Genomic DNA, 27,964 nt, shown 5'->3' on the forward strand with positions numbered 1-27,964 from the left:
GATACTTGACACACATTTGGGCCTCATCCCCGCCGCTCTCTTACGCAGGAAACCTTCCCTTTGCTTTGGAGAAAAAAGTGAATGACCTCGGCTATATTGTCAATTTGTCATTCAGTCGTTTGGTCTCGGCAAGTGAAGATCGTAGTCTACTTAGAACGACTAACAAGAGAATGTGCAGCGAAACTCGTGAAATAATTCTAATGTCCGCATCGGACTATTGAAGAATCTCGGCCACAGCAACTTGTTCCTCTTTTGAGGGAAAGACGAAAAGTACATCGACAGCAGCGCCAGCAAGGGCACAACTGAAATAGAAAAGCTCTAGTATTAGATATTAGTGAAATTCTGATGAAGCATTCATTACTTTTTAATTTCAACTAAATAGATTACCAGTTCACAGTAATTGTTATTGACATGAGGATTGACAGATTTCTAAATCAAAAAGGGCACTTTGTCCCTTTACCACTAAAATCTTCCACGATTGACCTATTTATTTATAGTAACCGTATTTCATTATATAAAAGAACTTTAAAAAATAATAATGAAGGTAATATAAAGAGAAATTTGTGTACTTGTGATTCACCAAACGAAAGCAGGTTCAGTGGTACTTCTTTGTCACATTTTTTTTTGGGGGGGGGGGGCGGGGGGTAAAAATTTGCTATACAGTTTAGCACAAACATATTCCAGATTCACTGTTTTCATTTTGTGTATAATGTATACAAATTTAAAGTTTTCCTTTCAGTGTATCAAGATTAAGTCCATTTCTGATGTCTGTCCATTGAGATTTTATTTAAAAAAAAAAAAAAAAAAAAAAAAAATCTCATTCAGTCAGATGTGGAAAAGATGTAAGACGAAAGTAAGCAATATTCTTTATAGAATTTATCTGTGTTAAGATTCTCAGCTTTTAACAAGAATTAATTTTAAACCATAAAACGAGGACAAAACAGGTATGGTATACAAAGGACGACACCAATTTTTCTCTTGCAAAACCGGACTTCCGGCAAACGCTGACATCACTAAAGATCTCTGTGGTTTCAAGTCAGATTGCAAAATGCAGAATGCGTCAAGTTGTATATCATTAGACAGATACTAATTCTCAATATAGACACGTGGCATATTTGATTTTCCCTACTCAGTCTCACATTTTTCATTCTTTAATTGTTTCAGTACTTGTAGAGGATGTGTATATAAAATATTAATGCATTTAAATGTTTCTTGTTCACAGGAATAAGAGTCACTATTTCTCAGAATTTGGACGATTGGATGATGAAGTTTGCACGACCGAGCGCCTGCAGCAGAGAGCTGCTCGTTTTGCTGGAGACAGTACCCCAACCCAGAAAAGGAAAAAACCTTTAAATTTAGTAATGACAATAAATAATTACGTACAAGATGATGCATCGGAGATCGATTGGTCCAAATTTCACATTGTGGGCACGTGTCAGGATATTGAGAAAGCATACCTTCGTCTTACTTCAGTAAGTATCTTTTACTAAGAAATCAAAAGTAAACATATACTACAAAATAAATAAATATATATAAAAAAGCTACTTAACCAATGAATCCTCCCTTGAATAGCCATTGATAAGTAGCCAATTTTTTGTTGATTTGAATCATCCTCTCATGCGCCCATATAATTTTAATTTTAATATACTACCAAGTTTGAATTAATAAAATAGTCTAGCTTTAAAGCATTGAATTATGTTTTTCACTACAATATTTCATTTCCTCGGTGGATGCTAAATCGGGTAGTTGTACTCACAAGTCAGAATAACCGGTCAGTTGCTTGTGATTACATCATATAGATCTTTTCTTACATTTTGATTAATGATACGAAGTGACTCCTCTTAACAATAATTTGAAAATTTACTTTTTCAGTATGTAATATACTATACTGCCGTGCTAAGCAAGAGTGCCTTGTCTACACTAAACCTGCAATTGAGAAAACGACCATCAGTTTTTGCTCTTTACGCTTCAGGTATGCAAAACTCTTAAAAAATCATGTAGCACTACTAAAAAATGAATTGAAAATCTTATGAGTCAGAAGATTTTTAATATATTTTTAGTAGAGTGTTTCATGAATTTTTTTTAGAGACTTCAAGCGTTAAGAGCAAAAACTTTGATTTTTTTTTTTTTTTTTTTTTTTTTTTTTTTTTTTTTTCAGGTTTAGTGTAGATACGGCACTCTTGCTTAGCACGGCAGTATTATATAAACGTACTATTTTGGTGTCCCTTAATACCTTCCTCAGTAGATCTGGTCATGTCACATGCAGCTCATTTAAATTTTTTCTTGCACTATTTCGTTTGCTTGGTAAACAATTGTGAAATCATACGCTTGAAAATATGATATGTAAATTCCTTGCATTTGAATCCGTTTTCGCATGTCTTTGTTGTGAAAAACAATAAAGACTTCTCATTGTGTTCTAGTTTCTAACAATTTTGCTTGCTTCTAACAGGCACTTTTTTTTTTTTTTTTTTTTTTAATATGTTTTTGTGGAATTACTCAAAATCTAAACATTTACACAATTTAATAAGTAGTTAACCAAAATAATGCGAAGAAGTAAGATAAATTGCTTGTGAGTTTTTCAGAAAGTTGTCGGGGAACCTCGAGATGAGTTACTGCGTCACATTGGGAATATTGGTATTAAATTATGTCATCAGTTGCTGAACAATTTAAGATTGGTTTGAACTGATAATACGAATATGTTACTGCACACAGTGACAGGAATATTACGAATTGTAACGGATTTTTACTTTCCTCTGCATTAATTTTTCCTTGGAGCAAACACTATCTTCATCGGTGGACTAGAAGTAAACTGATAATTATTGAAGAAAAATTAGAAATCTGCTGATGATAATAGGTTCTAAATTTCAGTCTTTTGTTCATGAGTTTGATAGTAATTTCAAAATAATTCTAGTTTTGCCAGTCTCTTGTACGAAGAGGAGGTTCTTTCTGTTACTGATGTTTGGCTGGAGTTTATTTTCAGTAGTTATTGTATTTTGTATTGTGCAATAGTGTATAAGAGTTATTCAAATTAGAGTTTGATATCACTAATTTTGAAATATTTCAATGAAGATATACTTGGGCAGTTTTGATGACTGCATAGTAGTATTAACAAGTTTTGTTGGTCAGTCGGAAAGTACATACTTGAGAATTGAAAGTTAATAAAAACACAAAATTCTAAGAATAAATTTGGTTTTAATAAATTACCATGTATTTTTGTAATTAAGATTATTAATAATTGTATATAGCTCGTTCAGGATATGTGAATAGATTTTGAATATATGAGTGGTAAGTTGGAAACTTATTGAACACATAAATTATTTGTAACAGATAAACTTCTGACATTCTTCCCCTATCGTTTTAAATTTTTTTAAATATTTTTTTTTATTATTATTTTTTAGGCTCCAGATTGTGCTCAAATACGTCCCGTGGAAGTGTTACAGAAATCGTTACAAACTGTAAAAGATCATTGGATCAAGAACCAAGATTATCATTACGCGTGTGATCAGTTAAAATCTATACGACAGGACCTAACGGTAAGATATATTAATATTTATATGCATTATTAACTGGATCTACTTCAAACGTCAGAGGTGTTGAAACAGTTAGTTGCGTACTTAAATGTATTACAGGAGAAATGTATGCATATTAAAATTCTTAAAAGGTGGTCTTCCCTTTGGATGCCAATACACTTCACCATCTAGCGTATGTACTTAAAATGTAATGGGTAACTATTCACTAGTAAACTTTCAGACAGTTCCTGTTTGCGTCGCTAGAAGGCGTTGTATAAACGTACCTTTCTATTTGCTAGAGCATTTGTGGCATTAGCGTAATTATTTAGAACTTAATGATTGTGCTCCCTAGTGAATATTATTTTTTTTTAAACACAAATTTCAATGATAAGCAGATTAATTTGTGTAAGGGTATGCCACCATTCCATGAAGGCGCTATTAATTAGAAATGTCTTGGTCAGTGACATGGAAAAATCTGGTTTTTGAGGTAAAAGCTTAGAGGAAGACACCTTGGCTATAAAAATTAACACTAAAAGAAAAAATTGATAGGTTCCATTTATTGGACGGTTATTCGTAGATACAGATGAGGCTTTGCTGAAACCTTATTCAAGATAGCCCAGAAAGAAGGAAAATATATTGTGTTCTCCGATGTTTAGTAGAAGAGGTGTAAGTCGTAGGTGCACATTTCTCTGACCTCTCTTATCGGTATCTTTTGACTCTAATCTAGTACTCACCCTCCACCCCCTGTAGACAAGTAGGTAATTTGCAGATTTCTATGCTTAAAAAACCGTAGCTCTTTCAAGAAAGGCCATGCCTTAGTAATCTGGCTGCTAGTGCTGACATCCTACCAACTACCAGGAGCATCATTCCACTAAGGGATGAAGTTTTTGACGTGTTAACATTTCTACAGTGTATGGTAATGATGGAGCAGTTAAAAGGAGGTATGCCTGTAAATGGTTGATTGATCTGGAATTAAACGTCCGTTCTGACGTCACGGAGGCGAAACGAGACGTGAACCCAGCTTAACATGGGAAAAGAACCAGCGAATTTCCACTGGGAATCGAACCCAGATATGCTGCCACATAGTCACGAGAAGAATCGAGATCTTTTCTACTTTTCTGAGGATAAAGAGTTACATAAACGTTGCATTCGTTTTCCCAGGATCAAATTTAATTCCATTTTGTGTTAAACTTTTGTCCCGAATCACTTGCTAAGTCTTCCATCTCACCTCAGTAACAGATTTATTAAGAAAACAAAGATCCGAAAGGTGAAGAAAGACGCAGTAAGGGAGAAAGATTTTTTACTTTATATATTGAAAGAATGATAAATATTTTTTCCTAAACGATTTATGCTTATTGTATAAATGGAGTCGGGTAAATCGGCAAAGCTTAATGACTGTGTTAGAAAAAACAGTAATTTTCGTATTGGTAGGATTTATGTATTATATTTGTAATTATTCTCATTTAGTGGAAGTGTGGTTGATATTATGAATGAGTACATTTTTCGTTCTTTGGTTCACAAATTTTATACATCATTTTGTAATATTTGATATATGTGCTTCCTTTTTGCTAGTTTGGTTTGGTCTAACGAATCTGAACACCCAAAACGCCAAGTCCCAAATTCAGATGTTTTATTCTGGGCTCAGCAGCAATCACTTGGTTCCTGAAGAATACTAACATGTACGTAACATATATACACATGGCTCCCAGTAAAGAAATTCCCCAAAATACTTAACTAATTCTATATCCAACTAGCTGAACCTGCGCTCTCTACACAGCGCATCATTCACATATGAGCATAAATCTCCTTCTCATTCCTCACAACATATGTGCATGTCCCTTTACAGACACAAGTGAAAGACGTCTTGATTTTTAAAAAAATCGGCAAGGGGTATCATAAAGGGGAGATTTTTTCGATTATTTTTTCTCAGTATCTCGAACCGTTTGCAAGATTTGAGCCTACTTCCGGTTGGAGTTTCTAATTCATGTATGACCAGGTTTTTTTCTTTCTTCTTGCATGCAGTATGTAATAAGCAAATACATTACATATACATTTAATTATAATGTCAGTTATAGGCCTATATGGTGTTCATTGGGCAAAACACACACACACACACACACACAAAAACAACTTAAGACTCGGGATTTATCCTTCCTTTTTCACAATTATTTGGCCATGGAACAAACGCCTGAGACATATACAACCCTAATATACAACATTGTGGTGTTGGAATGTATAATACATAGGATATGTTGCTTTAGTTTTTAATTTCAACGCTTCCAGCGTACCCTAAAAAGATGTAATAAAGAAATAATTGCCATGTTTTTTAAATATTAAATTAGAACTGGACAATCTACGCAAAATTTCCAATCAATCAGTGAAAATGTCATCTTTTTAGAGCCTGTAGTTTCCGAGATCTCATTGTCGAAAGGATTGACCACAAACATATAAACGTAGTTTAAAAGAACTCGAAAGATGGAACCACAACTCACATGCATTGATTTTAGAGAAGGCTTATTAAAATACAAAGGCTTTGAACAATAATTTTATATCATAAACTTTATGAAAAAAATATAGTTAACTAATTTACACTATTTAAAGTACAAATACTTAAAATGTTTGTCTCTGTTAAACGTGAAATCACACGTAAATGAAAGATTTGAATGCTAAAGTTATAGGTTGGTGCTCAGGCGCTTTTAATTGCTTTTGTAGCATTTTAATAGATAGATGGAACCTAGAGCTCTCCATTGACTTTCGTCTTCAGTTAGTTAACTGGATTCAGTTCCTATTTTGTATTCCTATTTCTGAGATTTCTTCTTACCGACTGTGTCTAGATATTTTTGTGATATTTTTGGATTTCCAGTTAAGATTTTAAAATTTTGAAAGCATCCTTAGTTTCTTCCATTCTGGCTACATGACCTGCCCATCTGAGCCTCTCAAACTTAATGACCCTAACAGTGTTATGTAAACAGTATAATTATTTTGTACCTCATTAGGAACTTTCCTCCATTCCTTATTATTATCCCCTTTGGTTCGAAAATTCGCCTCAGGATTTTTTTACAAATTCTTTCAATCTGCTGGTTTCTCTCGAAGTAAGCGAGCATGCGTAGCAACCATACAACACAACAGGCATAATTATTGTTTTATATATTTTAAGCTTCAACTTCTACAGAACTCGCGAGGACGAAGTATATTGGATTATATAATGATACGAATTCATTCCCTACTTTCAGTCGGCATTTAATTTCTAGTAATAGATCAAATTTGCATAAAATATATGCATATGACTCTTCGAGACTTAACAAGTTAATAAATAATCAGGAGATGCTGTTCGATTACTTATTTCTAGTAACTTTAGGTGACGGTCATTTCTCTCTCTCTCTCTCTCTCTCTCTCACACACACACACAGCGTAAGGGTCATATATGTGGGAACAGTGTCCCCATATCAAAGGTCGGTCGGTCCTCATAGAAAGCTATAATGTACTCGTTTGTAAGGTCCGATAATAAAATGTAGTGAGTAGCATTATTCTGAACTGTCAAACATATTAATATGACAGATTATGTCTCCTCACTGTCCTTGTATGTATGTATGTGTATTTGTGTGTGTCTTGTAAAACGTGCACTTTGCGTTGTATTGTCAATATAATGACTTGTTTTATAGGTACAAGGAATAAGGGATGATTTTACAGTCCATGTATACGAAACGCATGCACGGATAGCATTAGAGAAAGGAGACCATGAAGAATATAACCAGTGCCAAACACAGCTTAAAATGTTATACTCTGAAGTCGGCGGCGTGAACAAATTGGAATTTCTAGCCTATAGGATATTGTATTACATGTTTACAAAAAATACGCTAGGTAAGTTTTACTATTTAATAGGGTGCTATTAAAGATTTACTATTAATAAGTTTCACTATTATAAGTGCTATTAATAAGTTTTACTATTTAATTCCAACTGTAGGTAAGATTGCAGGGCTTTCAAAGAAAGATTTTTAAAAAAAATAAAACTACACGTGTATAGTAATGAATGAAAATTTAAACCAAAAACCCCAAACAAGAAAATTGGCAGCTAGTAGAACAAAACCGGTACAAAGAATGGCATCATTTGTAGTCTAGTCCGTTGCTTGTCACTTGTTGAGAATATATCAAACAAAGGCTGCTGAGGCCGATAGTGATTAAATACAGTGAAACCGCTCAATAACAGACGCCGATGGTACATTATTACTTGTCCATAAGTGAGAAGTGTCTATTGTAGAGAGGTTATACATGATTAGATTACTCACAACTCATGTAGTAATTAATTATATGCAGTTATAAATGTAAATACATTAGTTACAAATGTAAATATAGACTGATATCGAAATCCTGTACTCAAAGAGTTCGAATTACTGGGGAAATGAAGGAGAAATCCCCTCTAAAGAAGCAAGAGTATCCCTGGGGAATATGTTTATACACCCTGTTTCAAAAAGAATATACGTATTTCGAATGCATATATTTATTAAACTTTAAGACATACAAATATGAAATTTTACACACATATTTACGAACCTCTCAAGTTCAAATTACAGATGTTTAATATGTCCTCCATCAGCGACACGAGCAATATCACATCGATACTCAAATTCCTCCCATACTCGGGCAAGCATGTCCTGCGTCACTGATGTTGTGGCAGTACGGATCCGGTTCTTCAACTCCTCCAGGTTCTGTGGGAGTTGTGGTACATGAACGTTGTCTTTAACGAAACCCCACAGGAAGAAGTCACAGGGTGGCAAATCCGGTGACCGTGAAGGCCAGCTGAGACATGCTAAGTCGCCAGCTCCTTGACCAATCCAACGGTTCGATAGAGTTTCATTCAGATATTCACTTGGCGACTCCAGTGAGGGGTGCCCCGTCTTGTTGAAAAATGAAGTTGTCTTCGTGCAGCCTCGGAAACAACCAGTTTTGTAACATAGCGAGATACTGCTGACTGTTAACCGTGTTTCCATTAAAGAAGAATGGGCCGTAAACAGATGATCGGGATATCGCACAAAACACATTGACTTTGGGCGAATCTCGTACATGTTTAATGACTGCATGTGGGTTCTGTAGGACCCAAATTCGAACGTTTTGTTTGTTTACCTGACCACCAATACGGAAAGTTGCTTCATCACTGAACACGATGCGTTGTGCAAAAGTGTTATCATTGTCAATAGCATCCAGAATCTCGTTAGAAAATGCCACACGTTTGCGTTTGTTATCAGGACGCAGAGCTTGTAACAGCTGTAACTTGTACGGCTTCATAACCAACTGACGTCTCAAAACACGCCAAATTATTGTTGTCGGCACTTGTAACTCTGACTGGCACGACGATTTGATTTTGAAGGACTACGTTGGAAAGCAGTTTGAATTCGTGCAACATTTTCTTAAGGAACATGAGGGCGGCCAGGACTCTTTCCTTTACATACACATCCTGTATCTACAAATTGTCGATACCATCTGCGAATATTTCACCCATTCGGAGGATCAATTTGGTACCTTAACCTGAAACGTCTTTGCACTGTAATCACGGAATTGCACTTCGCAAACTCGAGAACACAAAATGATTTCTGCTCCGGAGTAGCCATTTTGAACATATGACGGTTACCAAGCAAAACAGAAGACAACTGACATCTAGCGGCTATTAATATAAACTAGACTATGTATTCGTTTCTCCAATAGCCGAGCCGAGGCGCAGCGATCGATAGTTTGGACAAAATAATTCTTCGTAATATTATTCTTTTTGAAACAGGGTGTATGGACGTGTACTGCAGTATTCTTGTAATCATTTTCTTCTCAGGCACAAGTTCATATCTCTATAGAAGTCCTTTAGTTCGCTCAGTGACTGTATTAAAAGTAACCAGTTGAAAAGAAGAGAGAACTAATCAATTTTTATGGTTTATGAATTTCTTGGGGAAAAAGTCTGCAGTATGATCCTGCAGACATTAGTTTCTGATGGGAATTAGCTTGTAATTGTTTTACCAGTTGACTCATTTGAAAATTGATTTTCAGATTGCACAAAATATTTTCTGTTTAAAATAAATACGGCCTGAGAATAATTCCTGTCCGAATTGAAAAGGTTACTAAAACGTTGGAAGTAATAATAATAAAACTGTGTTTGTATCTGGGTGTGTTTCTAAAAGAGAGCGTTCTACCTCGTAATAATACGTATTTTTTCGGAAGAAAAAAAAAAAAACCGCATTATGGAGATGGCCGTTAAGGAAGGTTTCATTGTATATGAGTTATTGGGACAAGCGTTCAGTTATAGAGCAGAAACAATTTGTAACACCTTCACCAGCTTGGAAAATGGTATAAATTCCCGTGCAAGTTGATTATGGCTTAGAAAGCGTTAGAAGCAAATACCAGTGTTTTCAACGAGGATCCTTTTGTGCTCAAGGTAATGCCAAGTGGGTTCTTCACGGTGTCATTATCATTGTTTGGCGTGATATAACTCACTCCCAACCAAAACAATCACTGTGTCGATAGAAAGTTATATTGTGCATCGTGAACCTCTACCACCTAGCCAGACAATTAATGTAACAATGTAATTGCAGCAACTGGAACGTATGCATGAAAAGTTAGAAAAAATGCACCGTTACTTACGAGTAGCGGTATGTGATTCTACTTCAGGACAATGCAAAATCACATATTGTTAAGATTTGTTCCATTCCTTAGATAAACTGTCTGCGTGGACGTTTCCGAACTCTACGCTTGACTTGCTGACCCACACATTGCACGACGTATTCTTTCTCGTTTTTGCTGAGTTGTATCACTACCCGAATGCTGAAGGACTGGGGGCTGACGTACTGTAGTTGGTGATTATCTACCTTCTCTGTATACCGTGTAAATCCGGCAGGACTTTTTTGGGCACTTAAAATGTTAAAGATGGAGCCACTAGTAACTCGTGTAACTTATAGTATAAGTAAAATAGTAAAAATCCAATATAACAAAAGTATATTAATAGGAGCGAACTTTCAAGGTCTACATTTACATAATGTGGTCCTTGGCGTGTGGTCTGCACTGCTGCCAGCCCTCAATACAAAACTGCATAACTGTATTTTAATTCGCTGTACTCAGTGTATGACCCTTGAATTTAGAATAAATCCTTCATTAAACAACATGACTATAAAGAACATAAATCAGCGTTGTCAGTAGTTATATAAACCTACAAAACTACATGAAGAAAGTAACAGAGCGGCTTTTTTTCTTTGATATTTCTTACCTCCGTACTTCAAGATGCGTTTTGAAAGTGCTTACGTCACAGTCCTCTTGATTATATTTTTGGTAGTCTTCACTAAAGTTTAGTAGTAATTTGTTTAGTTCTAGAAATAGTAAAACAATATCTCACAGTACAATTAAAAGAAAGTGTAACTCTTCACAATTCTTTTACTAAATAAATTATCAGAGGAAGGGGGGAAAAGTAGGAAATGGGAAAAGTAAAAATAAAAGTTCAATGTGACGCCCTATTGGAGTTCAGAGAACAGGAATGTAGCTCAGTGTGTATATAATATTTCTCCTTTTTGTTTCAGATCTTACAACAGTTTTGGCGTTGTTGTCGGCGTCTGACAAGAAAGATCCATGTGTTAGCTTCGCACTTGCTCTGCGGGCTGCCTGGTGGGTGAGAAATTATCACAACTTTTTTAAAATTTACAGGGATGCCCCACGGATGACAGGATATCTTGTCAATTGGTTTATTGAGAGAGAAAGAAAGGCTGCTTTAAAATCAATGATCAAAGCGTATGTATTTATACTTGTAGTAGAACATAGAGCATTATACGTTCTTGTTTGTTTATCATACATAATGTGTAAGCGTTTAACAATCCTGAAGCACTTTTCACGTACATTATTCAGAATATTTAGAGTTATCAAAAAAGACATTTCCAGAGCTTCGTTTAAATTTGCTGATATCTGTAATATTATATAGAGAACATGTTCGTATTAAGATTAGGAGATACCTTTTCCTTTTTTATTTATTTACTTTATTTATTATTTTTCATGCGATTGCAGATTTCTGTGCGATCACTGCCACTTTCTTCGAGCGTTTTAGCTAGAGTTAAGTTTTGGTTAGTTTAAATAAATAATGAAAAATTGATAGAAATTTATAAATTCTACGGTAAATATCTGAGTCAAAATATTAATTAATAATTAATTATGTTATTCATTTTACTGCTATTCCTTCCTTTTTCTTTCTTTCATGATATGTCAGCAATTACATACAAAAAAAATTAGTTAGTCATTACAAATTTGGTGCAGTAGTTACATAAACATTAAGATAACTTTAGCACCGCAGTAGTCAAAATAGTGAACGAACCACCTTTAATTGTGAATAATTTCAAATAAACTAGTCAAATAAAAAGGGTGGAGGGTACAACAGCTTATAAATGAAATACTCACGCCCTGAAGATGTTAAATGATACAAAGTAAGCATGAAGTTTCTAGTATGCTTCAGAAAGTGCGAAAATAAAGAATAAAGGCGCCAAATTGTTCAATGCTAAAATATGGTGATCAGCTATGTTCTGAATTTCTCCTAAGTTGATAGAGTCATTTCATATTATTTTCCTCAACAACGAATTGAACGACCAGATAGATATTTCCGTTTTAAAGTCATATCCTTGATGCCTGTTCACGGAGTATATAAGTTCTTTGAATGCAACTGCACATAATTACAATAATAATAATCGTAAATGTAAATTAGCAATATAAATGATAGATAATTTCTGATTGAAGTTTGTTGACATTTACTTGGCATTAAAAATTTAGTAGGATCACTTTTTTTTTAATTAATTAATTATAACTTTTGTGATATGTGGTCTTTTTATAAAACTAGGAAATTGAAATGCTTTATATTAAAATACTTTGTAAAGTGTAAATTAGTTTCAAAGATATTAACTATAACTCAGTAATTACAAGTAATAGTATCAACTACGTGAAGTTGATGAGTAGATACTAATGGTAAGTAAGTGCTTTGTTTGTTGGTGGTTACTTCAGTCTTAGCTTTCTAACACCATTCGATCCGCAGTGTGAACGGTGTTTTTTTTTTCTCACTTTTCTTCCTTCTGCTTAATAGATTTTTTCGTAGCCTTTCGTCTTATCCATTTTTGCTTTCTTGTTATTGCTAGTGGAGTTCATTTATTTCTGTACTTACAACGTCTTCTCTTTTTGTAACGTTAACTTAATCAAATTATTATATAGGTTACGGAGCTATGAAACAAATATAAGCTGTAGTTAATATTTTATTTTCATCTGCGGAATTGAAAGTATATTGTTTGAATTGATATGAATAGTTTTTATGTTGATGAATACCTAAGTTATTGATCTAAGAAGAGTAGCAATTTGATTCAAGTAATTAGCTATACTCTAGTTCCTGGCCATTGTTATTAACCGAAGATTTCCTTACCGTCACTAAACAGCCTGAACGATAATACAGGGCTGCAAATTAATATCAATGTTAAGTTGTTTCTTGTTTATTAGGTGAACTTCATTATTTGTGTCATTCTGATCACGAATATTAAATTCGTTTTTCCCTATCACGGCGCAAAATTTTCTTACAAATCAGGTTTGAAAATTTGCTTCTTCTCCTATATTGTATTGTGTTTTATTATATTATTTCTTATATCCAGTTAGACTAAAGAGCTTGTCACTCTAAATACACCAACATGTTTGATTTAATGTGAATCTAGACATACATTGAGTATATAGGCTCCCTATACAAACAGACTACTACACATAGCTTACGTGTATATATATAATGGAAATCAACGAAGTTTTTTTGGCATGCTTTCATCTCTAAGCTATCCTAACGTTCTTGTTCTTTTTTTGTGAAGTTTCTCAATATTCAGCCATCATACTGACATCCTAATATCCCTGACACCTATCTCTCATGTCGATGGAACCTTCCGCCTTTATCCTCCGTATTTTTCCAAAATATTGGGAGTTTACTCAAGGCGTGAATATAAAAAATGATATTTTAGATTCATATTATAACCAAATTCTTGAAATTTAAAGTAACGTATTCTCAACAACGTCTCTAATCAGGACTTCGTTGGTTCTTCAAGAAATTACTTAACCATACTTTTAAATGCGCCCCAAGCACCTACTTCACCTTCAGTCATTATTGCCTCGAAGTCTGTCCGTCACTAATTTCCTAATGTCTGGCCAAACAAGGACACCTTAATTCACTTTGCCGTTGCATATGAACTTGAAACCATGCCCTCATTGTCAAATGCCATTACAAATTGTTTAATTAATTCTAATTCAGGGGTACAACTTTCTCAGGACTGACTATATTTTATTGTGCCATGTTTTTTGAACTCGAATTCAGTGTTTTGCAGTGTTCAGTGAATTAGTCACAAATGTTTTCTTTCTCAGTGACAATTTCATGCCCTAGTATCCCAATTGCATTTATTCTCATAATATTTTTCTAGTGACGGAGAATGAGGTACAGTATTTGGGGGGAATTTATTTCCATTATGTAACGGAACAAATTTAAACTTCTTTCATTCGAGTAAATAGCCTCCAATCAGTTGAAAGGCAAGGAAGATCTAAGGTGGGTGGCAGACAAGACATTTCACACAAGACAGGAGAGAATCTTATTTCGAGAAATAAGAAACAGACTGTTTTCCCGGTGTCTGTACCAGGAAAATGTTGTTCCAGAGGGCAGCTGGTTCTTTTCATGAAGTCTAAATTCAATAGATAAATTCAGGTGTACCGTTGAGCTCACTTCGTGTGAACGGAATATGGGTACAAGATCCACTACGAGGATTATAAACATCATCTGCCATTTCACTTTCTTGTACTGAATCACTGTACTGAGATCACTTACACAGTCAAGACTTGATAGAGGTATCGGAAAAGGCAAGTTTGGACTACAGAAGTAGCAGTCATCACTACGATTTTTAGACTCTCTTCATACCTTGGGTATTGCAAATGCCATAGATAACCGTTTTCGGTGTTGCAGTTTCGTAACGATTTCACACAGGAGCGACATACATTCTGTGGAGACCGCGATTTATCTTGATCTGTGAGTTTCATATGAAAGTATGCTTTATATGGTCTTACGAGATTGTAATTTTCTGTCTTCAAGGAACGAAGTCGTTGCATATGTAACAGAATGCATCTGGATTATTCTGACAACTACGAAACCCCATGACCACACCACAGTAATCCACCACACTATACAACATTTTTAATTTTTTTCTTAATTTAATTTAATTTTTTACCAACCTTATACATACCATTGAAATACATTAAGACATGTGAGAATGGAATCTAAAATTTCAAACGAATTACAATGTGTCACATAGTATTATTATAAGTAGTTACGCAAAAAACATTAAATAAAACTCCCCTTCCCTACGTTTAAAGCTCATTTAGCCTTTAGCAATGGTTGCATAGTTTCGTAACATTACATACTAGTGACATGTGTGGACAAACACTTGAATTAAACTGAAACATGCATACTGCAACCCATACATACAAATCGTGAATTATAAGAAATTTTTGCATGATGTGAGAGAATTAATGCTAGTTTCAGCATCAGTGAGTTCAAATCCATGTAAAGCACACAAAATTATAGAAACAATAGAACCCATGTGACCTTGTGCAATTGGTTGATATATATCAAATAGTACTTAATGTTCTTTTGTCATCATATAGATCTGAAACTATATCGTAAATGATTTAAGTTTTTAGTTGTGAATGTTAAGAATATATTATGGAAAGAAAACAAATAATTACGTATAAGTCCTACACTTTTTGAATCCATCGCCTTGGGTATAAGCATTTCTCTTGTGTTCAAGTTTGAGAAGAATTATTAAACACATTTCACCAGTATAACACTTACTAAAATCTGCAGAAAAGTTAAACACTTAACCACAGTAATATATTAATTTATTAACTAAGTTCATTGCTTTATATATATTTCAATAACTGATAATTTTTAAAATGTTATATTTTAATTTTTTTAGTATTTTTATTTTACGCCATGACAACCATTAACGTGCTTTTTCTTTATTTTAATGTAGCTACCGTCAGTTTTTACCCGTCAGTTTCATCGTAGAGGAATTGGCCTTTGAATCTTTAGAGGAATGGTTCAAATTTTCTAGTTCGTTTGAAATCGTCTATACAGATTCCCAGAAGACCAAGATCGATTGCAAAGCTAGTCTTTCTATTCTCACCATTATATAATAGATGATGGAATAAAATAATCCTTAAAATCGTTTCTTCTCAGGGATTTTTTGTAATTATTGTCATCGTTTGTGTCATGACAGAGGTTTACAGAGAATTTCGTTCTGTAACTTCAAATCAATCACAATATGCTCGTTGTATATAAAATGGAAGGTTCCATTTAAAAGGTTGCTAATTCATCAAGAAAAAAAATAACACCGATTGTGTTAATGGGTTTTATATATTGGTATACAATGAAGAAATAAAATTTCCCTATAGAAAGCACTTCATCTCAGAATATTCCGCTACTGTAAATAATGCGCGAGTGTCGTCAGTGAAGAACTGTGAGAAAAGTGAACTTTTTGTAGTGTTGACGAATTCAAAAAGACATTTTTTATTGAAATGAAGTGCAGATCTCGAAGAAGTGGAGATGGTAGTACAAAATGCTGTAAGTTAAATTTCTGTGATCAATTCCCAAGGCTGCGTCGCGAATTGTTACTCGAGGAAGAAAAAGTACATTGGAAATCATGTTGGAATTACTAACCATAAGTCCTGATTGAGCATGAGAAACGAAAAATAGAATTTTTCTGAAAGTAAGAAGCGTAAAGCAGAAAATGGTAAGAGAAGTATGAAAGGAACAGAAGCATGATAGATCATCTAGAATATGTATCAGTATATGGAAGTAACTGATTATATTTCATATGTTGTAAAATTATACAGAAGAATTTCAGATGAGAAATTAAAATTTAGTTCAAGTATTGAATAGGATCAAAGGAAAAACAACGACGTGAGACCTAATTGGCTTCGAGAGTACCAGATCGTTGAGTCATTCGTGTACCACTTCCGAAACTACAGGACAGGAATCACCCGCGGCTTAATTCCAGGAGGATTGAAGATTGAATTAATCGCCATGAAGATAAAATTTGTCAGCTGAGTAATACAACAGAGTTTGAGAAAGTTAAAGCTATAAATTCATGTTACTCTTTCGAATTACCAGTGATTGACTTCAGGAGTAAGATATTCTTTGATGGCTGATTTCTTCTTTCTGAAGATATGAAAATTTTGAAGATTATTCTTTATATTCAACAGTTTGCTACAATGTACAAGAAGATTCTTACAGTGAAGTGTTGGTAGTGATGAACTTTCAGATTTGTAAAGTGAAATATTTGGACAGCTTGTAATGGAAGCAGATTTAAGAAATTTATTTCGTAGTTACGAGATCATAATTTAATCGAACTGAAAAATAAATATCGTATGGTCGTATAAAATGAACTCATTTGGTGAATCAATTAACAACACATTTCCAAGAAAGTGAAGAGTGAAATCGAAGGAGTGAAGAAGAACCTTACAATTTATTTTCGAGCTTTCCTTTTTCGTTTCTTCATAAAAAATAATTTCTTTCCCATACTTCATTTTACAACTGGTAAAAATCTCTTCAATAAGCAGTATTTCCTAATCAAAAATCATATATTGTTCCCGATTGCTATTGAATCACAGTCCAGAAGAAATTAAAGGAATTCACGTAAACTCCAGTGGAAATCAGCATAAATTTGGAGATACGAAAGTTTGCGTTAATCATTTTATTTTGTTTATAGGTTGTACAGTTCTTCCTATCAAATTTTTCTTCCTCTTTGTACATACATTATTCTCGTATTACGCTAACTCCTTACTGTTCGTACAGCTCTTTTGGGTTTTGTTCTTATTGAAGAACAAAAAATTCTAAGGTCGTTATAGAATCATCTTTTATTTATCAAAAATACAGGAACCTTCCAGTTGTCTTGTAAGTTTGTGTAGCTACTTTTGTACACAGGTAATTAAAACATCCGCAAGAATTTTTACAGTAATTTGCAGTGCCTAAAGATGAGGAGCATCGGGGGTGCTTGGTTCAGCCATCGGAGATTCTAACGGCGAGAGCAGGCAGCCAAGGTGTGAGGTTGTTACCAAAGGATGTGCAGAACACCCCATCGTACTTCGAGGTGACGCTAGAATGTATCGCCAGAACAAGATTCCTGCAGCATCACTTTCCTAATATTTTCACTTTTCGCTGAAACAAGTTCTTTTTCAGGATTCTGGAAAGGGTGGGATGTTTATTAAATAATGTTAACAATTATTTATTTTAAATCCGTTGCCATTCCAATTTTGTGATAATTATCAAATTTTGAGTATTTTGAAATACCTAAGGGCTGTTGGGTCGTGAAACACAGCTCTCCTTAATTTATAAGATAATTCACTTAAACTTTGTTTTTGGGCCTTAAGTTAATTGTTGTTATTGTTAACAATTTGTTTTCGAATTGAACTTCCCAATATATTAGGAAAGTGTTATCATTAATATAATAAAATATTGTTATATATTTGGAAATTAGTAAGTTGTAACAGTAATTAAAGATTTCATGTTTTGGGTAGACACGGTAAGTATCGTAGTAATATATTCGTTGAAATATATTATTTGGTTAACATTTAGAATTATCCGTTATGAGTTTTCACATCATTTGAGAGGGTTGGGTTGGTTGATGTCTTCAATATACCAAACTTCTTCCCATTAGAAGAAAACTATTTGAGGGGAAATTTTGTATGCCGATCTCAATTTGAGAGGTCATGGAGATCTTTAATATTTGCATTGAATACGTATGCACATGTACGTATATCATTTTCGATACATTAATTTATTTCTTAGCGTAAATGTAATGTAATGAAACTACTTATGCTACATCAAATCTGAAAAAATGCTTACTTGAATCTAAAGAGTATAAATCTACGTCTTAACTGAGAGGTACAAACTGTGATGGCAGAGTTTGTGTTAATCAATGGGAGGTGCTTACAGAGAGTTGTTGCGGAACAGATTTTTCTATTACGTAAAGTCAAAACCTATCAGGAAGAAAGTTGTTTGGCATAACCCACACAGAGACAGGAAAATCGTGGAAAATATATAAATATATATATATATTTAAGTTTCTGTCACATTATGAATAATGCGCAAGTTCTTGATTAATTTTCTATCCCCTCTTTTTTAAAACTATATTTTGATGTTTGTATGGATTAGATGTTCCTTATAGTTATAATGTTTAAATTCAGGTTCAAATTTGATTTATGCTTACATTTATGACAAACTAGTTATATCAGTGATACATACCATGTAAATTGTCCATGTTGCTTCTCAAAAGTATATCTTTTAAATATATGAATATGTATATATGTCTTTTTCAGTTACACTTTCAGCATAGACATGTATCACTGAAGGCAATACAAGAAGTATTTAAGTAATGTGTTATGAATTTGGCTGGATGATGTGATTTGTCTTCAGTCTTCATTTGATAATTCATACATAAAAATGTTTATCGGAATAGACGCATATCGACGTAATTTCAATATTTAAAATACGTAAATTTATAAAAACGTGTTGTTTTTAACCATCCAGCATTTTTTTAAACTGTGAAAGGGCCGCATATCCATCTTTTAATTTCGTTTACTTTGATGTAATAGTACAAACGAATTGGTGGGACTTGATATTTAAACGAATCAGGAGTTGCAGGACAGCTTCTTATACCACCAAGTGATGATATAAGTACTTCAGAAATGTAAATAGTCTGAATATGATCTTCCTGATGAATAGTTAAGGATTCCGTGTACAATTTGCCAGATGTATTGGAAAAGGAATGCATTGAATACAGGTCATCAGTTGGCAAGACGTCGGTGATTTGCTGTTGGTTTTAGTAAATATCACCTTGAAATTCGACAGGATTCAAGTAAACATGGTTTCAGGTGTAAATACATATAATTATTTCATTAGTGTTTGTCATTGTGTATTCTCTTTCCTCTACATTACTTTATACATCACTTGTAAAGGGTTAATTTTATTCCATAATTCATTAGGTCTTCCAATCAGCTTTTCAATAAATAGAATTTTTAATAAATTACTGTTAAGTAAATCTCATGCTTCTTAGTTAATTGCTGAATTAGAGTTCTTAGGTATTGTAATATAATTTCATTATGTATATAGCATTATTTATTGAAGTAAAATTGTATAGATTTTACAAAGCTTAACTTAAGGCCCTCTTAAGAGATCTTGAAATCATTTGAAATTGTAATTTCAACGACTCATTTACAGGGTTAAACAAGGATGTAACAGCTTATCATAAAGATTCACTATTTTCTGTGATGGTGTGATTGTACGGGAATATAAACTATCATTTTTAGTGTGTGTGTGTGTGTGTGTGTGTGTGTGTGTGTGTGTGTGTGTGTGTGTGTGTGTGTGTGTGTGTGTGTGTGTGTGTGTGTGTGTGTGTGTGTGTGTGTGTGTGTGTGTGTGTGTGTGTGTGTGTGTGTGTGTGTGTGTGTGTGTGTGTGTGTGTGTGTGTGTGTGTGTGTGTGTGTGTGTGTGTGTGTGTGTGTGTGTGTGTGTGTGTGTGTGTGTGTCATCTATTTATTGCAGCACTAACGAGTGAAATACAGTATAAATTGATTACTGGAGAATACGGAAATAGTTTCATATATACCCATACTAATGTGAAATGCTAAGCCAGTCATAACGTAATATGCTTAAGATTGGAATTATTAAACGATGTCGTAACCATTAGTAGTAAGTTTTTGATAATTGCGTCCTGCAATGAATTAAATTAGTTTCCCAAGAGATTCTCAATCCTTTTACACAGTATTAAAGTGCGTGTTTCCAACGTCTCGTATTTACAGCTTTTAATAACGCATTTACGATTTAAAAAATCTGACATATGACCATAATGATTAACGTAGTTTTCGTTAGTTTCTGTTTTTAAGCCTGCAAGCTCATATTTTTGTGAAATTTTGGAGGGAAATAGTTTTCACGTCGGAGTGCAGAGGATAATTGGGATTCGTGAAACACTTAAAACGTACAGGTACTTGAAACATTTGTGTCTTTAAAGTGATATTTCATAGAGTCTGAAACCCTTCAAAAGTGCCTTTCGGTCAGACTTAACTAAAACCTTTATTATTAATCTGTTTTATAAATTTAAGCGACAGGATTCAATCCTAAATCTTGACAGCCAATATTTTGTCTGTGAGGACTCTTCGTTCCACCAATTCTTCCACTATTCAGTTTTTATTATCTATCCAGTGTATAGCCTACAGGGCATATTCATAGGCGATTAAAAGTAAATTAAAATAATTAGATCCAAATGTTTGTTTTGTTGTATCAGCTCTCTTATAACTACCATATCGGAGGATTTTTAAATTTAAAATTTGTAACGCGTTCTATAGTACCTTTTGCATTTTTGTGGCAGGGGAGGAGGAGGAGGATAAAGTTTATGCATGAAATTCAGTACTAATAAAATAATTTAGTGCTTGGTGGCAAATATATTAGTATATTCTTTGTATCTCAGTGAACACTGAGTGAATGAAATACTTTTTGGAAAATAATTATTTTGTTTATTAGTGCTGCAAACACGAATCCACCAAAACATAGTTATTTCGATTATATAATTCATATCAAATTGGCTGTTACATTCTTGTTTTTTTTAATAATGCTATAAGGAAGCAAGAATAATGCTTTTTTCTTGTTTATATTAGTTTGGTATAACAACAGGTAACGAAAAGGCTACAGCGCATTGAACTGCAGCTCACTCTACTGTCTTTGCTGGAACAGTTATAAAGTGAAGACCGAAAGAATTTGTGTTAAGACCGTACAAGTACCTTGTATCAAGGTGTAATTATGATGATGAAATTACGTAACAAACGAAGTGATTTAAGCGCTGTTCTTAAAAAATTGAACATATTTTTTTTAATCGTGTAAATATGTAAATAGTGATTATAGTGTCCTACGGATAATAAAATATCTTTTAAAAAAAGTTGTTAAAATTGATTATTTGTAACATCCCAGAAACAATTTTAGAAGGTTGTCCGAGAAATCATTACGTACATTTCCTTGTTCTTCAGTGGTAAAGAACAAAGATGGTGAACGCGAGCTTGCTTGCTTATCCCAGCCTTTTCAGGTGTTCGTAAGCACTTGAATGATTGATGTTCAATGTTTCTGCAATCTTTCGTATCGTATAACGTGAGTTTGACTCGATCAGTGCTTTTTTTGTCATTATTATCCGTGGCGAACCTCATTGGTCGAGGAGCGTCGAAATCAAAATTAACAGCACGAAATTTGAGCCATCATCAACACTGGCGTTCTTGTAGAGCATCTAATACGAAAACGTGATGACTTTTCTGACAGTCTAGTAATATTGAGAAAAATAAATATCAACCCATTTTACACAGCTCAAAATCATCAAGAACTGATGCGGAGGACATTTAATCTACGATCATAAGAGAGATATTATCAGTAAGTAGGAAAATAAGTCTGAAGATGGCAAATAGGCAACTGAATCTCTGTAGAACCGACAATGATGGGAACGTATTTAAGAACATACCGTTCGATTAGAACTGATCTGCGCACCACAATATTTTCCCCCCTTTTTATTAAAAAGTGTCCAGGATGATGCAATTGAACATTTATTGTATAAATAAGTAACTTCAAGCGTGGATGTACAGTGGAATTGTTGAGTGGTAATTTCTCAGAATTGCTGCTTGCGTTGGCATCAGTGGTCCATCGATCATGTCCATAATATTTAGGACGCAGAGGGTTCCCACCCATAGCAGACTTGTCTGTGACGCACCGGAGAGCTCCTGGACAGAAAGTCCCACGGACAGCGTCTGCTAGTGAAGTGAATCTTGCTCAAGGGAGAACCCTCTTATGGACCCTACTGGTCTTTAATGAGAGCGCAAGATAACTCCTGATACAAGATTATCGCCAAAAACACCTGTGGTGTCGGGTTAGACTGGAGTGTGAGAAGAATGAAAAGCGATGGTATTCAACGATAAGTAATTTGTCTGGTACAGCAACGTCCGTAGACATGTAAATGGGAGAATTAGCGTGTGTTCGCACTATACAAGATTTACACTTGGCATTCTGGATGGTGGGCAGTTAGCTACATATCCCGCTCGCCCCTTGATAGGAGAGTGTTTGTGTTTCTTACATTTGTGATGTTGCCAGTCGTGCTGACTTCGACCTTATTTGGAGAAGTTACAGTGGTGTAAGTCACTTTCCAAAAAGAAATTGAAAACTGTCAACAGGTGCAACTAGAAATTCTAGTAATTTAGAAAACAACTGTTTTATTCATGAATTTATTATAGCACCTTTCGTGTAATAAATGTTCTGGATAAAAAGAAAATGTGACTAACCCATCGATATGAACACTGGTGAATGCCACCTTCCAATACGGTAACGTGCGTCGCCATTTCATAAGTTAATTCATCGTGTTCTACGCCTTCTACCTCGACCTAGTAGGTCTCCGAACCTATGCTCTATTGAGCACGTGCGGGACGACAATTGACCGTCGCCGAGCTAGACCAAGATTAGCAGCGATACCATACTCCAGACACATACATCATGTGTCCAATTGGTTGATTTGGAGTTGTTACTTTCATCAGAGAGTATGAGAGACCTACAGGTTAACGTAGAATATTTGGACCGGAAATCGAATCTGATTGCCAACTGTTCGACATGGTTACACTACTATGAATATAAGTACTGTGTGTAGGGACTGCGGTGGGTCAGTGGTAGAGCGTTCACCTCTGATGCATGTGGTCCCTGGTTCGATCCCAGCTTGCGCCAAGTGAACGTCGTGGTGGACAAACACCGTGTGCGTGGGTTTCCTCGGGGTTCTCCCGTTCTTCATTCCACCATTTCTCATCATCACAGTCTCCTTTACGCTTCTTTCACATTGAGGCGGCGATTTGCCGTCGCCGCTCGCGGCAGTTTGCCGCGTGAGAAGTGTACCCTTTCATATTACGCGGCGTTTTTCCGCGAATGAAAAATATGCGAACAGGGTTGCTGTGCAACTGAAGAAACAGAACCTTGTGACTCTTATCGTGTTGTGGTGGTTGCAATGGACAGACGCAAAAAGTGTCTTCTACTCGCCTTGTTAAGACAGAGAAATAAAACAGTAAGAGACATATGGGTTCACTTTATATATATATATATATATATATATATATATATATATATATATATAGAGAGAGAGAGAGAGAGAGAGAGAGCAAAAGACCGTAAAATATGTAATATTGTTAAAATATTTGATAGTATATATTTCAATTTTGGGGTACCAGAAATTTATAGAGTTAGAAGCTCGTTTGCCCAGCGCTGCCCGCACATTTATCATAATCTTCTATTACATAGAAAAAAATAATTTGTATTGATTGGGACTCTTTTTAATCAAAAACCTTTGGATTCGACACTTCGGTAGTATCGATCGTTTTTGATTATTTTTACGTCACCTTTTTCCATATATTGTATGTAACAAGTTTGGTTAAAAGCACTCCAGGTGTCCTAAGCTAGAACATAAAACACACACACACATCCATATTATCGCAACCACTCTCTACTGTATCCTGGCAACACTTGCTCCGCCCCCCCCCCCCCCCAATACCCACGCGGCAGATCGCCGCCTGTATGTAAAGAGCTCCATTGCTTGCAATGTCTCGCTTGACTATACGCGGCAATCTGCCGCGCCGCTTTCTAGCAGGGAGAAGTAGCTGTTTTTCCTTGTCGCGTAAATTTGCGGCGGCCGCCGCGCATATATGAAAAGCTCCATTGCTTGCAATGTCTTTCTACCCTGCGCGGCATTTCCCCGCCGCCGCCAAATGAAAAAGGGCTCTTAGCCTAGCCGGCATAACCGTGGGAGGTAAACTCAAAGATTTCATAAGTACTGTATATTTTTTTTAACAATATATAACATGGTCGGTATGTCCCATGAGTGCAGTTGTGGAATCGCTACCATACGTTCTTGTATAACAATTTTGCCAGATCTAGTAATCATTTCTGCGTATTCTTAACTACGTTTACACCTATATATATAAACATTTTTAAGGCGTCCAAAATCTATATTATAAAATTGAAAGTGACTATGTTTGTGACTTAATTTCTTAAACCGCCCGACCAATCTCGATCAAATTTTCAGCGTAGATGCAGTTCTGGCCTGAGTGTGTTTTTGTCTATTTACTTGGACGGTAAAACTTAGGGGAGGGGGGGACAGAAAAAATAAATAAAACAATAACTCTTGAACCACCCGACAGATCTTGATCAAATTTTCATGTAGATGAGGTTTGGGACTGGGATGATTTTTATCATTTCACTTTGACGAGGCAACGTAGGGAGGGGGTGCAGGGGAAGATATACAAAAATCAATAAATATAAAAATAAGTGACTGTGTTCGTCGATCTCAATCAAATTTTCAGCATATATGAAGTTCAAACCTGGAATTTTTTTTTTTTTTTTTTTTAAATCATTAACCCTTGAACCACCCGACCGATCTCGATCAAACTTTCAACATAGATAAGGTTCAGTCCAGGGATGTTTTCATTATTTCACTTTTATGATGCAACCTAGGGGAGGGGGGGGATATATATGTAAAAAGAATAAAATAAAAGTGACTGTCTTTATGACTTCATCATGCTTTAGTCACAGGACCGATCTTAATAAAATTTTCAGTATGGATGAAGTTCGGACCTAGGATGGTTTTTATTATATCACTTTAACGGTAGAACTTCGAAGGGGCGGGGGGGGGGCAGATATATATAAAAATAAATAAAACAACTCTTGAACCACCCAACCGATCTCGATCAAATTTTCAAAATAGATGACCTTTGGGCTTGGGATAATTTTTATCATTTTAACTTTGACGGTGCAACGTAGGGGAGAAGGAGACGGATATATATATATATATATATAAATGAAAGTGACTGTCTATGTGACTTCACTCTTGAACCACCTGACCGATCTCGATCAAATTTTCAATATAGATTAGGTTCGGGCCTGGGGTGGTATTTATCTATTCACTTTGACGATAGAACTTAGGGAAGGAGATAAGAGGGGGAGATATAAAAGTAAATAAAACTTAATAGCTCTTGAACCACCGGATCGATCTCGATCAAATTTTCAACCTAGACGAAGTTCGAACATGAGATGATTTTTGTCGTATCACTTGGACGATGTAACTTAAAGGAGGGGAAAGACATTTACAAATGATCGAAAATGACCGATATTAGTGTCGAATCTATAGTTTTTGAGGTCGCCGAGATGAACAGTGACACTTCTGATGACATTTAAATCCAAATTCAATCCCGGAAAAATTGTGGGAGGGGGATATATATCAAAATGATCAAAATGACCAATATCAGTGTCGAATTCATACTTTTCGGGGTCGCTGAGATGACCAATGACACTTCCCAAGCCATGGCCCGCAACATGGGGAGGAGAGGGGATATATAAAAATCATCGAAAATGGCCAATATCAAGGAGCCCTTTAGCAATAGTAAAAAGTGACTGACTAAAAACGTATTACTATTTTTTTCTTAATTTGACCCAGAAGCGGGTAATTGATGCTAGTGTTCAACTAAAACCGGTCATCTGGAGGAGTGTGCAGTGTCTGGACCGACAATAGAATGATTGTTAACATAACAGCATATCAGACAGGAGTGTAAATCTGAAACAGAACGCTGTTCTTGATGCCAGCAAATGGCGTGATAAGAGCATTGCGCGAGGGCAGGGTCTCTCAACCTGTGGTACGCGAGCCTTGATGATACGTATAACTTAAAGAGGTATTAAAATATGCTTTGGTGGTATACCAGTGGAAAAGGTTGAGAACTTCTGCCTTAGGGATATCATTTTCACGTAGAAACTGCTGTGAAAGTGTAGAACTGGCACTGACGGTAATTTTCGTTCAAAAAGTTGCATATGGATTCAGCAATGTGGCCACCAAGAATCGTATAGCTGTTTCAATACAGGGTGTTCGAAAAGTCGCACACCATAGGCAAATATCAAAATATTTGTTCGATATACCATTCACTGAATTCCACACATGTTTGTAAGTGGAATTGGAAGTTATTGATGGGAACACTCGGTCGAGCTTTTTGAGGTACCGTAATTGCGGGCTACTTGGGCCCAAAAACAAAAACCTGTTTAAAGTCCCATATGCAATGCAATAATGAGTGAGTTCAGAGTTAGATCCGTTAGATGGGATCATAATGCAGGCGTACACACATTGAAACTAGTTCTGTGGTAGGCTACGATTGAGCAGCATTGGTGAGAAAGGTCGTTGACGAAAAGAGTTGTATTTATTGAGCGCCAAACTTTTGTGTGTGGACACTATTTGCAAGGAAGTGGAACCAATGCTAAGTAAACACATAAGTAGTTACATATAGGTTAATGAAACTGACATGGTAAACTTTCTCATATACAATAAGATGTGTGCGTAATTGCATTATATATGAAGTGTGTACATATGACCTGGAAAACGTGGATATTTTGCCCCACATCTTTTGTTATCTTTATCAATGAAAAATAAAAGTCTGTTGTCACGTGTCACAGAAGTAAGGACTTTTCATTGTTTCCTTAAGGATATCTGTATAAAATTGTACATCAATATAAAAGATTGCCTGCAGGTCGAAAATATGCTGATTTTTCATAACAGCTTGAAGAATGTTTACCAGCAATTCAGTCAGGGAAAGTGTCGCGAAAAGAAACAGAAGCTCACTTCAAGATAAGTCGTTCCACCATAGAAACAAGATTAAAAAACAGGTCAAGGCAGAATCCGGGCCATCTGAAAGTGTTCACTGAAGAAGAATTAGCCTTCACTAGTCATCTTGATAAAATTTGTGATTTCGGATTCCTCGTTAATTAACTTGATTTCAGATTTATTGTGAAGTCCTATTTAGCCATGCATGGGAGAACTGTCATTGCTTTCTAAGACAATCTTCCCAGTCGAGACTGGGTGAAGTTATTTTAGAAACTGCACCTCCAGTCAACGACTAGATTCGCTGCTAATATAGATAGGGCTCGTGCAGCTGTAGAAGAAAACGTACAGTCATTATATTTGATAGTACCTCTTAACATGTTCTCTGTGGTTTGCAGTAAATAAGAAGTGTAGTTCTTGGAACACCCTCGTCCTACTTAGTCTCAGAGCAGATTTCAATGGTTTTCTGTAGGAAAATATGGAGTGGGTTCAAGTAGCCCGAACGCGAGTCTTACTTAGACCCATTTTTTACAATAATCGCCTGTGCTTTGTTTTGAATATATGTAACTAAATCTGTCCTCGATATGTACAATAAAGCCGGTAGTTCCACTTAATATGGGTTATGACAATAACTTTCGAGTTTTCATGGATGAAAACAGACCGAAAGAACGAATTTATTGCAAAATTGGGCCCATGTAGCCCGCATCTACGGTAAGTCATTCAGAGATATTTTCCTCCTCCACACCA

General features: G+C 35.2%; 1 protein-coding gene across 2 annotated transcripts in view; it reads left to right on the forward strand.

Moving 5' to 3' along the window:
- The window catches only part of LOC145680313 (leukocyte receptor cluster member 8 homolog), a 51,229-nt gene extending 30,719 nt beyond the window's left edge, over positions 1–20,510 (forward strand). The window contains exons 10-14 of one of the 2 annotated variants that reach the window (XM_081750683.1): positions 1,223–1,472; positions 3,399–3,533; positions 7,172–7,370; positions 11,057–11,264; positions 15,551–20,510. In XM_081750683.1, the coding sequence (XP_081606809.1) occupies positions 1,223–1,472; positions 3,399–3,533; positions 7,172–7,370; positions 11,057–11,264; positions 15,551–15,713 (955 nt within the window). In that variant the 3' untranslated portion in view covers positions 15,714–20,510. Of the gene's footprint in view, positions 1–1,222; positions 1,473–3,398; positions 3,534–7,171; positions 7,371–11,056 lie in introns of both variants that reach the window. The other variant, XM_081750682.1, reaches the window with a different exon arrangement.
- The last annotated feature ends 7,454 nt before the right edge of the window (positions 20,511–27,964 follow it).

The sequence above is a fragment of the Thermobia domestica genome, chromosome 3 (genome assembly GCF_964235325.1).
Source record: "Thermobia domestica chromosome 3, izTheDome1.hap1.1, whole genome shotgun sequence".
Taxonomy (NCBI): Eukaryota; Metazoa; Arthropoda; class Insecta; order Zygentoma; family Lepismatidae; genus Thermobia; species Thermobia domestica.